Source organism: Pelodiscus sinensis, chromosome 4, assembly GCF_049634645.1.
Source record: "Pelodiscus sinensis isolate JC-2024 chromosome 4, ASM4963464v1, whole genome shotgun sequence".
Classification (NCBI taxonomy): Eukaryota; Metazoa; Chordata; order Testudines; family Trionychidae; genus Pelodiscus; species Pelodiscus sinensis.
The window spans coordinates 134,425,695-134,438,780 of record NC_134714.1 but is presented as its reverse complement, the minus strand read 5'-3'; the positions used below and the strand labels follow the sequence as shown (position 1 = coordinate 134,438,780).

The following is a 13,086-nucleotide window of genomic DNA, read 5'->3' as shown; positions in this document are numbered from 1 at the left end:
TGCCTTGCCCAGCGGGTGCCAGGCTGGCGCAGGTGTGCGGGAAAGGGGCTGCTGGAGGGGCCCAGAGCGAGGGGGTGCGGGGGAGGAAGGGATGTGTGTTGTATGACGGCCCCCCAACCCCATTTCCGCCCCCGCTGACCCCGCGTGGCCCATGGTTTGGGCGCTGGCTCACCCGGCCCTCCTGGTATGAGCCTACACTGCCCCCCCCCGTGAAACACCACAACGTTCGCACAGCTGGGAGCCCCCCATGGGAACGCCCCCCCCATCCCTGACCCGCCCCACGGCTAGCCCCCCCACGTGTCTCGGCTCTCGCCCCCTCACTGACCTGAGGTCGCCCCATGAACGTTAGATCCCCCCGCTAGCCCCGTCTGACCTCAGCTGGCCGTCGGCAGACCCCCCCCCCCACTGCTGAGCCCGCTGTGGGAGCCAACCCCTCAGCCTTGTCACCTTGTGACCCCCCAGTTATGGGGCACCCCACTGAGACCCACCCACACCCCCGTGGGCCCAGTTGCTACCCCATGTGACCTCCTCACCCCACATTGCCTGAGTGGTCCCCTGAAGTGACTTGTCTTGACTCCATTTGGACAATATCCCCCCCCCAGGTTCTGGGGTCCCCCCCGCTAGGGTGGGGATGAGGCAATGAGCTGAGCCCAGCCCCCCAACACTCTCTAGAGGGGCTGGGGCCCCGTCCTGCCTGCAGAGGGGGAGACTCCGAATTCGGGTTAATGGGGGGACTGTATGATGGGGGGGCTGTGGGGCGCCAGTAGCACTGACGGACACAGGGACCCCTGAGCTATAGGGGGGACCGTGGGGCACCGGTAGCACTGATGGACACGGGGACCCCTGGGCTGTGGGGGGCCATGGGGCACCGGTAGCACTGACGGGCACGGGGACCCCTGAGCTATGGGGGGCCGTGGGGCACCGGTAGCACTAACGGGCACGGGGACCCCTGAGCTGTGGGGGCCGTGGGGCACCGGCAGCACTGACAGGCAGGGGGACCCCTGAGCTATAGGGGGGGCCGTGGGGCACCGGTAGCACTGACGGGCACGGGGACCCCTGAGCTATAGGGGGGGCCGTGGGGCACCGGTAGCACTGACGGACACGGGGACCCCTGGGCTGTGGGGGGCCGTGGGGCACCGGTAGCACTGACGGGCACGGGGACCCCTGAGCTATGGGGGGCCGTGGGGCACCGGTAGCACTGACGGGCACGGGGACCCCTGAGCTATGGGGGGCCGTGGGGCACCGGTAGCACTAACGGGCACGGGGACCCCTGAGCTATAGGGGGGGCCGTGGGGCGCCGGTAGCACTGACGGGCACGGGGACCCCTGGGCTGTGGGGGCCATGGGGCACTGGTAGCACTGACGGGCACGGGGACCCCTGGGCTGTGGGGGCCATGGGGCGCCGGTAGCACTGACGGGCACGGGGACCCCTGAGGTGTGGGGGCCGTGGGGCACCGGTAGCACTGACGGGCACGGGGACCCCTGAAGTGTGGGGGCCGTGGGGCGCCGGTAGCACTGACGGGCACGGGGACCCCTGAGGTGTGGGGGCCGTGGGGCGCCGGTAGCACTGACGGGCACGGGGACCCCTGAGCTATAGGGGGGGCCGTGGGGCACCGGTAGCACTGACGGGCACGGGGACCCCTGGGCTGTGGGGGCCGTGGGGCGCCGGTAGCACTGACGGGCACGGGGACCCCTGAGCTATAGGGGGGGCCGTGGGGCACCGGTAGCACTGACGGGCACGGGGACCCCTGAGCTATAGGGGGGGCCGTGGGGCACCGGTAGCACTGACGGGCACGGGGACCCCTGGGCTGTGGGGGCCGTGGGGCGCCGGTAGCACTGACGGGCACGGGGACCCCTGGGCTGTGGGGGCCGTGGGGGCCGTGGGGCGCCAGTAGCACTGACGGGCACGGGGACCCCTGGGCTGTGGGGGCCGTGGGGCACCGGTAGCACTGACGGACACGGGGACCCCTGGGCTGTGGGGGGCCGTGGGGCACCGGTAGCACTGACGGGCACGGGGACCCCTGAGCTGTGGGGGCCGTGGGGCACCGGTAGCACTGACGGGCACGGGGACCCCTGGGCTGTGGGGGCCGTGGGGCACCAGTAGCACTGATGGGCACGGGGACCCCTGGGCTGTGGGGGGCCGTGGGGCACCGGTAGCACTGATGGGCACGGGGACCCCTGGGCTGTGGGGGCCGTGGGGCACCGGTAGCACTGATGGGCACGGGGACCCTGGGCTGTGGGGGCCATGGGGCGCCGGTAGCACTGACGGGCACGGGGACCCCTGGGCTGTGGGGGCCGTGGGGCGCCGGTAGCACTGACGGGCACGGGGACCCCTGGGCTGTGGGGGCCGTGGGGCACCGGTAGCACTGACGGGCACGGGGACCCCTGAGCTGTGGGGGCCGTGGGGCACCGGTAGCACTGACGGGCACGGGGACCCCTGAGCTGTGGGGGCCGTGGGGCGCCGGTAGCGCTGATGAGGACCTATGACAGCCCCCCCGGCCGGTGCTGTATCCCACCTTTGGAAGGGCCCTTAGCACAAGCCCTCCCCGCAATGTGCCAGGCCCCGGGGCCCCGCTCTTCCTCCCGGTCGGCTCGTGGGAACGGCTCCCCAGGGCCCCCAGCAGCCCCCGTTCTGGGCGCCCATCGCTGTGTCGTCAGAGGGGCCGAGGCCGGCCAGGCTGGGAGCTGCGGCTGTCGGTTCCTTTGCAGCGTGGCTGCCGCGTTGGACTGTCGCTCCAGCAACCGTATGGCCCGAGGCCCCAGGCCGGCCTGCAGCGGGGCCAGAGCGGCCGCACGTGGGAGGCACGAGGCAGCCGGGGAGCCGCTTGGGGGGGCGCTGCCGTGTGGACAGAGCCTCTGGCTGCCCTGCAGGCAAACATGACGGGGAAACTGAGGCACAGGCAGGCTTTAGAAAAGTGTCTCACCACGTTCCTCTCCCCCTGCTCCTCCCCCCAGTCACGGGGGCCTCAGCTTGTGTCCGGGAGAGGCTTGACCCCATGGGGGTAGCTGACCCCCTGCAAGGTTTGGGGTCCTGCCACTACCTGCTCCCCTTGTTGGACAGCGGGAGAGATGGGCAGGCGTATTTCCAGGGTGCCAGCAGCTCCCCCCCACTGGCAGGCCCCATCCAGCCTGTGCCCCAACCCCAGGGCTGGGTGTGTGAGGAGCCCACGGAGCCACCAGTAGAGGTGGGAAGGGAGGCCCTGTGTTACCGGGGTGCCCGGGGGACCCCAATGTCTGTGATGAGCAGAGGGGTCTCTGGTGGGAACTGGGGTACAGCTCTGTCTGCGGGCAGGCTGTGCGGTCTGGGGTGGAAGAGTAGGGGGGCTAGCAGGGTTAAGGGGTGCCACACCCTGCTGGTTTGCAAGGTTCAAGGGAGGCAGCCTCAGGACCCCCTCTATGACGAAGGTCGGGGCGCCCCAGAGGATTCTGGGGGAGCCCCAGAGAACTGCCCCAGGCTCAGACCCCACACTGGGTAACACAAAACCAGCCAAACCTTTATTGTTTCCAAACCCAAGAGAAGATGGATGGGGGGCGGGGGGAGGGCTGGTGACGGGAGGTTGATCCCAGACCGGGGGGTGGGGGGGCTGTGTGTTGGGGGCCCGGGGGAGACACTCTGGGGCGAGGGGTACTGCGCCCTCCCCCGAGCTCACTGCACAGCCTGCTCGTTCGCACTGCTGCTGGAGTCCTGGGGTTTCATGACGTCGGGGAGCTCGGGGGGGCTGGAGAAGGAGTCGATGCGGAGAGCCTCGAAGGAGTCATCTGCAGGAGAGGGGAGGCGGATCAGAGAGACAGGCTCAGTCCCCCCCGCCCACCCGCCAGCGGCCTCTTCCCCCCACACACTCACCCCCGCCTCGGAAAGCCAGGCCCACCGTGGCCGGTGCCTGGGGCCGCGCCGTCTGGCTGGTGAAGCCGCAATCTCCTAGGGTCTTGCTGTCGTCTAGCAGCTGGTCATCCTGGGATGGAGAGAGAGGAGCGGGGAAGCTTGAGGTGCTGAGATGCGGCCAGGTCTGGGGCGGGGCGGCTGGGGAGCCGCTGCATATAACGTGGCATGGGTGTGGGGGGGCTGATCAGTGGTGACACAGCCAGCTGTGGGGTGGGGCAGCCATACCACAGGGAGTCCCTGACAAGGGAGAGCGCCCCCGGCCAAGCCCCCTCGTCTGCATAGACTCCCGCCCAGACCTCTGCATGCCCCTCACTGCGGGGGTCGCCCATTCTTTAAAGCATGGTGCACCATCCCCCCGCCCATGGCGCCCTCTGCCCCACAGTGCCCCCCGCCCAGCTCCCACAAATCCCCACCCGGTGGCAGCCCTGCCCAGCCCCCCGCCGTATCCTCACCAGCCCCACACCTTGTAGAGCCGCTGGTCCTCGGGGGGCCGCTTGAGGATGCCCTCCACGATGCGCTTCAGCTCGTACACGGTGCTGGACTCCTTGGCGTCGGTGAAGATGGTCGTCTTGTGGCGCCGGATCATCAGGAACACGTCCTGGGGGGGCAGGGCACATGCTCAGCGCCGGCCCCTCCACCCCAACGTGTCTCAGCCTCCGCGCCTCAGTTTCCCAGGTACAACACTGGCCCCGCGGCCCTACCCCAGCTCAGTGCTGGCCACCCCAGGCCGTGCCTCAGTTTCCCATGCTTAGCCACAGCCCCAGGCCGTGCCCCAGCTTAGCACTGGCCTCCCCAGGCTGTGCCTCAGTTTCCCTAGCTTAGCCCCAGCCCCAGGCCGTGCCTCAGTTTCCCTAGCTTTGCCCCAGCCCCAGGCCGTGCCCCAGCTTAGCACTGGCCTCCCCAGGCTGTGCCTCAGTTTCCCTAGCTTAGCCCCAGCCCCAGGCCGTGCCTCAGTTTCCCTAGCTTAGCCCCAGCCCCAGGCCGTGCCTCAGTTTCCCCAGCTTAGCCCCAGCCCCAGGCCGTGCCTCAGTTTCCCCGGGTCGGCGCCGCGCCCCCCCCCGGCCGTGCCTCAGTTTCCTCGGCTGAGCACCAGGCCCCGCGCGGGGGGTGCCGGGAAGGGCCGCGCGGGGGGGGCCGGGCCGGGGGGGAGGGGCGGCCCGGGGGCGGGGGGGGCCCGGTCTCTCTCTCTCTCACCATCCCGGCCGCTCCCCGCTCGCCCAGACGCAGCCGCAGCCCCCGGCTCCGCCACGGTCCCAGGCTGCACCGCGCGACCTCTGCCCGCACGCACGCCGCGCGACCCCACGCCGGCCGCCATGTTGGGAGTGGCGCCGCCGCCGCCATGGCGGGTCAGGGTGTCCGGACCAATGGGGAGGCGGGACAGCGGGCGGCCATGCTGGGAAGGTCACACCCCCCACGGAGCGGCCATGCTGGGAAGGTCGCCGCCGCGCCCAGCCCCTTGAGAAGGTCGCGCGCAGAGCCGTCATCTCGGACAGGGTAAAGGTCGAGGGAGGGAGCCGCACGCGGCGGAAGCCGTCTTGAGACGGGCCGGGGACCTCCCGCGGGCCCCCCTGGCGCCATGTTGGGAAGGTCAAAGGAGTTGGGGCCTCCAGGGCGCCTGGATTCTATGCCCCGCCCCCAACCGAGATCTGCGGGTCAAAGCCGCCGCCAGCGCCCCCGGCCACGCCCCCAGCGCCCTCGCCCCGCCCCCGGACCGAGGCCCCGCCCCCTCCCGCCCATCCTTCGCCCCCCTCCCCTTTTCCCACTGACTGGGGAGACCAGAAAAACACCGGGCAGCTGGGACCCCCTGGGGGGCGGGGCCGGGGGGGGCCGAGGGCAGCTGGGACCCCCCGGGGGGCGGGGTCCGGGGGGGCCGAGGGCAGCTGGGCTGGCCGGGGGAGGTTTCGGGGGGAGCGGGGCTGGCCCGGGGGGGGGTTTCGGGGGGAGCTGAGCTGGCCCGGGGGGGGGGGGTTTCGGGGGGAGCGGGGCTGGCCCGGGGGGGGGTTTCGGGGGGAGCTGAGCTGGCCCGGGGGGGGGTTTCGGGGGGAGCTGAGCTGGCCCGGGGGGGGGTTTCGGGGGGAGCGGGGCTGGCCCGGGGGGGGTTTCGGGGGGAGCTGAGCTGGCCCGGGGGGGGGTTTCGGGGGGAGCTGAGCTGGCCCGGGGGGGGTTTCGGGGGGAGCTGAGCTGGCCCGGGGGGGGGTTTCGGGGGGAGCTGAGCTGGCCCGGGGGGGGGGTTTCGGGGGGAGCGGGGCTGGCGGGGGGGGGGGGTGCCTGGGGGAGCTGAGCTGGCCCGGGGGGGGTTTCGGGGGGAGCTGAGCTGGCCCGGGGGGGGGGGTTTCGGGGGGAGCGGGGCTGGCGGGGGGGGGGGGTGCCTGGGGGAGCTGAGCTGGCCCGGGGGGGGGTTTCGGGGGGAGCTGAGCTGGCCCGGGGGGGGGGGGTTTCGGGGGGAGCGGGGCTGGCGGGGGGGGGGTGCCTGGGGGAGCTGAGCTGGCCCGGGGGGGGGTTTCGGGGGGAGCTGAGCTGGCCCGGGGGGGGTTTCGGGGGGAGCGGGGCTGGCGGGGGGGGTGCCTGGGGGAGCTGAGCTGGCCTGGGGGGGGGTGTCGGGGGGAGCTGAGCTGGCCCGGGGGGGGGGTTTCGGGGGAAGCTGAGCTGGCCGGGGGGGGTTTTTGGGGGAAGCGGGGCTGGCCGGGGGGGGGTGTTGGGGGGTGCTGAGCTGGCCCGGGGGGGGGTCAAGGGCAGCTGGGCTGGCGGGAGGGTGTCGGGGGGAGCTGAGCTGGCCCGGGGGGGGGGTTTCGGGGGAAGCTGAGCTGGCCGGGGGGGGGTTTTTGGGGGAAGCGGGGCTGGCCGGGGGGGGTGTCGGGGGGAGCTGGGCTGGCCGGGGGGGGGCCGAGGGCAGCTGGGCTGGTCAGGGGGGTGCTGGGGGGAGCTGGGCTGGTCGGGGGGGTGCCTGGGGGAGCTGAGCTGGCTGAGGGGGGGCCGAGGGTAGCTGGGCTGGCGGGGGGGGGGCGGGGGGGAGAGGACTGGCCCAGGCGCACGCAGATCTCAGGGCGCAAAAGCACTTTTTGCAGAAAAGCGTCCGTGCCAATCTAGACGCGCTTTTCTGCAAAAAATCCCCGATCGCCATTTTCGCCATCGGGGCCTTTTTGTACAAAACAAATCTGAGCTGCCTACACTGGCCCTTTTGCGCAAAAGGACTTTTGCCCGAACAGGAGCAGCATCGTATTTCCGCAAGAAGCCCTGATTTCTTACATGAGATCGTCAGTGCTCTTGCGGAAATTCAAGCGGCCAGTGTAGACAGCTGGCAAGTTTTTCCGCAAAAGCACCTGCTTTTGCAGAAAAACTTGCCAGTCTAGACACAGCCTAAGGGTACGTCTACACAGCAACACTATTTCGAAATAACTAGCGCTATTCCGAAATAACGGAGTCTGGATCTACACAGCAGGCAGTTCTTTCCAGATTGTGTCAAAATACTGTCAAGCTGGAGGACTTCTTACCCCGACTCCCATAACCCTCGTTGTAAGAGGAGTAAGGGAAGTGGGAGGACGAGGGCTCGATTTTGAACTAAGTGCGGTGTAGACACTCCCTATTTCGAAGCAAGCTCTGCGACATAAGATACGCAATTGACATAGCTTCTTTCGAGTGACGTCCTGCAGTGTAGTCGCACCCTAAGACAACCTGTCGAGGAGGATGCTGATTGGGACAAGGCTGCCGGTTGTGTGGACAGAGCTAACTGAGTCAGGTCACATGTTTAATGGGAAACATCTCAGCCCCCCACTGCCGGGCGCAGGGCCTGCGGATGGGAGAGACCCAGGCGGGGCACAGTTGTACTGAGGACTCCTGCTTATGGAGATGTGCGTCCAGGGCGACTACCCCAAACAACCGACCCTGTTGACTCATGGTCTCTGCTTACACCAGACAACACCTTGAGCTGCTAGACAAGTAAGACAGGCTCTGCCGTTTGTTTTCTAACTCTGAAAACACACAGTGCGTTGTCACGTGTACCACTTTCCCTACTGACGGTGAGATGTTAGTGTGGAAATAGCAACTTCACCAGGGCACGGGAAAGCCCCGTTCGAACTGTGGTTGTGCTTTCCTGCTGTTTTTTCACACCCAGTATTGAGCAGATTGTAGGGCGTTGTGCATTTGGGGGAGGCTGCCAGCTAAAATGTTGCTTGTTCTTTAACCAAAGGCCCAAATTCATGGAGGGGAGGGGGGAGGGGGAGACAGATTAAGCATGTCCCATCATTTCTGTCCCCTGGAATGCCACAGAAATCTTTTTCACTTTTTTCATTGTATTCCTTTGGTATTTATGGTCATGCCAATTCTCTTCCAGAATATGATCTGAGGAAGTGGGTCTGGCCCATGAAAGCTCATCACCTGATAAACCATCTTGTTAGTCTTTAAAGTGCTGCACAGTTTTTCCTTTTGTTTCAGCAAGATCAGACTAACACGGCTACCTCTCTATTACAGAAATCTCTGACGCTTTGAAATGAGCATTTTGAAAATGGGGGTCTTTAAACAGTTTGTTGATGCTTCAATTGTTCGCGGTTTAGGGGCATAAGCGCGGAGCCTTTATTTTTTCCTTCCAGATGATCTACGTGCGACCTCAGGACTGGGCGGTGAGGAGGGATGTGGTTTTTTGAAAGCATTTTGTTGCAAACTGCTGGATGCTTAAAAATCCCAGCTGCCAAAAGTGTTTGCATGTTTTAAAATGGTGAAACAATAGGTTTTCACGTTTACAATGTTTAGGGACACGTGCGTGACAGACGAGGGTGGCTTTTCTGAAGTGTTGTGGTGCAACTGCAAACCGTTTGCTTTTAGGCGCTTAAAATACGGGGATTTTTCTTTTTGTAAGTCTGCAAATGTATGTTTTAAAACGGGGTTAAAAGTTCATTTTAATGCTTAAATTCCTCACACAGGAAAACATGTGTAGGATTTTAATGTTATTTTGTTGCAAACTAGCTTTGGATGCTTAGAATACAGAGTTTTTACTTAAAACAAAATGTGTGTGGGGGGGGGAGAGACTGTTTGAATGCTTTTGCTCTTCTGGGTTTGGGGAAATGCGCTGGTCTTCAAAATGTCTGTTTTAAAGAAACCCGAGTGGTAGAAATGAAAGCTAACCCTGTGTGGGTTGTAGTGTGTGTGGTGGGTATTTTACAGTCTGAAATTGATTGTGTAATGCCGCGGTTTTTAAACGGCCCCGACGCGCCCAAAAACACCCCCTAAATTAGCACTTGAGTTTTCAATTTCACACGAGTGTTTCCTGTGTCTGGTAATGATGTTGACTTTCCACAGTACGAGCAAAACAAGAGAGAGGCTCTTAGCCCAGAGTGCAAACAAGCCAAAAGAGACAGGAGAAATTCTCCAGTGTCAACCTGTTGAGAAGCATTTTAAATATATTTTGATTGTTTGGTCATTTACCCGGTTTGTTTTTTAAGCGAGTACCGTGGGTGGGTGGGTGGGTGTTGGCGAGAGGCAGATTGTAGCGTTGTTTGGTTGTGTAAACTGAGGCATCTTTTCGCAATCAATCTGTGCCACCGTCAGAGTTTTGGAGACGTGGGCGGCAGAACCACCGAACAACTGGGATCCAATGAGTCCGTTACTGCACAAGCAGCAGCAGGCCTGTGCCCAGACATCACAGCCAAAACAAAAGACTCCTAAGTCAGCCCTGCAGCTCCACCTGCAGCTCCTCCGCGGCTGACACGGCCCTGAGCCCTGAGCAGGCTGTGAGCGAACACCCGAAGGCGGCGTGTGTGCTGCTTTGGGGCGGAGAACCAAACCCCTGCGGGTTGCAAGTACACCGGATAGAAGTGTGGCTCCAGGCTGTGATAAAACTGTTGCAACAGTTCCTCTCCCAGAGTCTGTCTCTTATTGATCCCGGCCGGAGGGGTTTGGAATCAGAAGTTCTGTCCGTGAGTTGGGTGACTCTGCGGGGGGGCCGGGTGTGCGCAGGCTGGGGGGGACGGTCCAGAATTGGGGTGTTCGAACAGGAGACGGACGCGCTGCCCAACCGGACCCAGGTGTGACCATGAGCACGGGGTGACCACGGGAAGGCGCAGGGCTGGAGAGGGGCCGTCTGGCTCAGGCGTGGCAGGGCCTGGGGGACAGACAGCCAGGCGGGGGCCGGTGGAACAACGCTCCAGTCTGTTCTGTTCTCAAGTCAAACCGGAGCCCCCAGGGCCTAGGCCGACGGGGCCGCCCACAGCCCCCCATGGGGTGACGGGAATGGCGGGGAGGCCTTTGGCTTCCCTCGTGTCAGCGCGTCCCCTTTGGCTCGGCCCCTCGATGGAAATGGGCATCGGAGCAGCCCTCCAGCAACCCCCCGGGAACACCCACCGCTCCCATGTGAGGGCAGGGAGGAGGTAGAAATAGGGGGCATGTGACCCTGGCACTGAGGGGTGGGGAGCCCCCAGGCCCTGCCCCCACCCGCAGCCAGGGGGGCTCCCAGGGACCCAGCGCGGCTCAGACAGGTCAGCACAGGGAACAGGGGCAGCCAGGGCAGCCCAGACTGGGGGGAGGGGCCCAGAGCCGGGACCCTGGACCTTCCCCTGCCTCCCCCCAGCCATGACACCCCCCCATCCCACAGCCAGGCCCCTCTTCCCACCTTTGTCCTGCTTCCTGGGCACAAGGTGTCACCCGCTCCCACCCCCTCCCGGGCTCAGGGCACAAAAGGCCTCGGTCGGGGGGGGGGAGGCTGCCCCCCCGAAATGCCTTGAGCCTGACCCAGCCACGTTTTGGGAACACCAGGGGCGGGGGGACACGCCCTGGGCTGGACACTCCCTGAGCAGCAGCAGCTGCCGCGCCTGCTTGTGTCTGAGCCCAGCTGGGTTGGGTTTCGGCCCAGACCCCCAGCACGGAAAGGAAGCTGCTTTGCGCCAGGCCCTGGCCAGGGACCCCCTGGACCCTTGACACTGGGGTTGGGGTCCCCACTGTGGAGGGCTGGACTTGGAGCCTGATTTGGGAGGAGAAAATCTCCCGGGAGTGGGCTGAGGGCTGCCCTGGAAATGGAGTCGGCTCCCGCACGGCACGGGGAAGGGGCACTGAAAGTAACAAGGCGGGTCGGCAGTGGCTCAGGGGCTAGGGCGTTCCCCTGGGGAGCACAGGGTGGTGGGTTCAAGTCCCAGGGATGGAGCTGGCAGGTGTTAGGGCCTTCTCTCAGGGTACGTCTACACTTGCTCCCTACTTTGCGCTAGGGATGCAAATATTGGTGACCGAAATTGCTAATGAAGCGGGGATTTAAATATCCCGCACTTCATTAGCATGATCTCGCCAGTGCGCTATTCTGATCGCCAGCTGATTTGAACCAGGAAGTGTGAATCAAACCCCTTGGTTCAAACTAATGTTACTCCTCAAAAACTGCAGCGTTACCAACCCGGTAACTCAGCGCTGGAGCAACCGGTGAGGCTGGCAGGCCGGGTGCCGGGTGGGCGCTGGGGTACCGTTGCTCACAGTACGTAGGTGTGGGTCTCTACAAGCTGCCCCAGGCGTTACCTGCCTAGCAGGGCCTGCGCTCCGGGTCGCAGGGAAACGCGCCCGCTTCGCTTTACAAATATTTGCACTGCAGGTGTGAACGCCCAGAGCAGGCGGACTCTCGAAATCACAGGCCACCAGAGACTACAGCAGTGCCAAGGCCCAGCCAGCCGCCTGTGCATGGGAGGCGGAAGGGAGGAAATTAAAGAAGGCCACCGGAGGAAAAGGTTCCATATGTTGGTGGTTTGATCGCGCACAGGGCCGGAGCCACCCAGTGAAGGCCGAGATCCGCCGGCCCCCCGTGTCTGCCCTTCGCGGGTGACTCAGACCCTGCCGAGACCTCTGCTCCTGCTCTGCCCCCGTTAACAAACCCGCAGGTCGCCTGGGACGGGGCGGGCCGCAGGCGCTGTCTGGGGCGTGTGCTCCCACCGGGCTGGGGGACAGGACCGGTCTCGGGGGTGGAAGTGCCCAGGGCGTGCTGGGATCTTAGGGGTAACGAAGTCCCGGTGGTGGGGGGCGGGGAGGGGCTGGCCGTGGGTCCGGCTGTGACTTTGGAAGGGCCCAGGAGTTCCCGTTTGTTCCTGGCTGGGCGAAGGCTCAGGACGGACGTGGCACCAGGTTGGGGGGGGGGGGGGCTGCCCTGCGCCTGGCCCTCCGCTCCCCACGGCAATTCCCCATCACCGGCCCTAAGGGCTCTGAGCCGGCACCGCCCCCTGGCGTCGGCCCGGGAGGCTGCGGGCGGAGGGCGGCCCCGTAGCTCACCTGTGTGGTCCAGATCCCGCAGGGAGTGTGTGTGTGGGGGGTGGCACCGGCTTTTCCTGGGGGGGGGGGGGTTTGGTGTGACGGTGGCCAGGCACGAAGGGGGAAAGGGAGGGGCCACGGCTGAGCCGAGGGTTACCAGTGGCTTCAAAAAAATACCGGACACACTGGGGGGGGACACCAGCTGGGAGGGGAGTGGGGCTGGCCGGGAGGATGTGTGTGTGTGTGGGAAACCGGCTGTCGGGAAGCAGGGCTAGTGGGGGAGGGGAGTTCGGGAGCAGCGGGGGAGATCGGGGAGGGGGAGGAGGAGGAGGGAGGGGGGCGGGAGAACTGGCCGGTGGGAAGCAGGGCTGGCGGGAGGGGGGGGGAGAGATCGGGGACGAGGAGGCGAGAGGAGGGGGGGGAGAACTGGCCGGTGGAAGCAGGGGTAGTCGGGGGCAGCAGGGCTGGCGGGGGGGGGGGCAGTTCGGGGGCAGCAGGGCTGGCGGGGGTGGGGGGTTCGGGGTTAGCGGGGGAGATCGGGGAGAAGGAGGAGGCGGGGGGGGGGAGAACTGGCCCATGGGAAGCAGGGCTGGCGGGGGGGGGGCAGTTCGGGGGCAGCAGGGCTGGCGGGGGTGGGGGGTTCGGGGTTAGCGGGGGAGATCGGGGAGAAGGAGGAGGCGGGGGGGGGAGAACTGGCCCATGGGAAGCAGGGCTGGCGGGGGGGGGGGCAGTTCGGGGGCAGCAGGGCTGGCGGGGGAGGGGAGTTCGGGGTTAGCGGGGGAGATCGGGGAGGAGGAGGAGGCGGGGGGGGATAACTGGCCCATGGGAAGCAGGGCAGGCGGGGGGGAGAGTTCGGGGGCAGTGGGGGAGATCGGGGAGGAGGAGGAGGGGGGAACTCTGGCCCATGGGAAGCAGGTCAGGCGGGGGGGGGGGAGTTCGGGGGCAGCAGGGCTGGCGGGGGTGGGTGGGTGGTTCGGGGGTAGCGGGGGTGATCGA

The 13,086-nt window shown here is 66.0% G+C and overlaps 1 protein-coding gene across 1 annotated transcript; it reads right to left on the bottom strand.

Moving 5' to 3' along the window:
* Positions 1–3,472: 3,472 nt before the first annotated feature.
* On the bottom strand, positions 3,473–5,238 carry ELOB (elongin B). The gene is made up of 4 exons (XM_075928762.1): positions 5,077–5,238; positions 4,346–4,480; positions 3,844–3,952; positions 3,473–3,758 (listed from the first exon to the last, which is right to left on the bottom strand). The coding sequence occupies exons 1-4, from the start codon at positions 5,221–5,223 to the stop codon at positions 3,646–3,648; spliced, it is 504 nt and encodes a 167-aa protein (XP_075784877.1). The 5' UTR covers positions 5,224–5,238; the 3' UTR covers positions 3,473–3,645.
* Between the last annotated feature and the right edge of the window lie 7,848 nt (positions 5,239–13,086).

Coding starts and splice junctions, on each gene's coding strand:
- ELOB (XM_075928762.1), bottom strand. CDS start 5,223: ATGGCGGCGGCGGCGCCACTCCCAACATGGCGGCCGGCGTGGGGTCGC. Junction 4,481..5,076: donor AGCGGGGAGCGGCCGGGATG/GTGAGAGAGAGA, acceptor CTGCCCCCCCAG/GACGTGTTCCTGATGATCCG. Junction 3,953..4,345: donor AGGACCAGCGGCTCTACAAG/GTGTGGGGCTGG, acceptor TCTCCATCCCAG/GATGACCAGCTGCTAGACGA.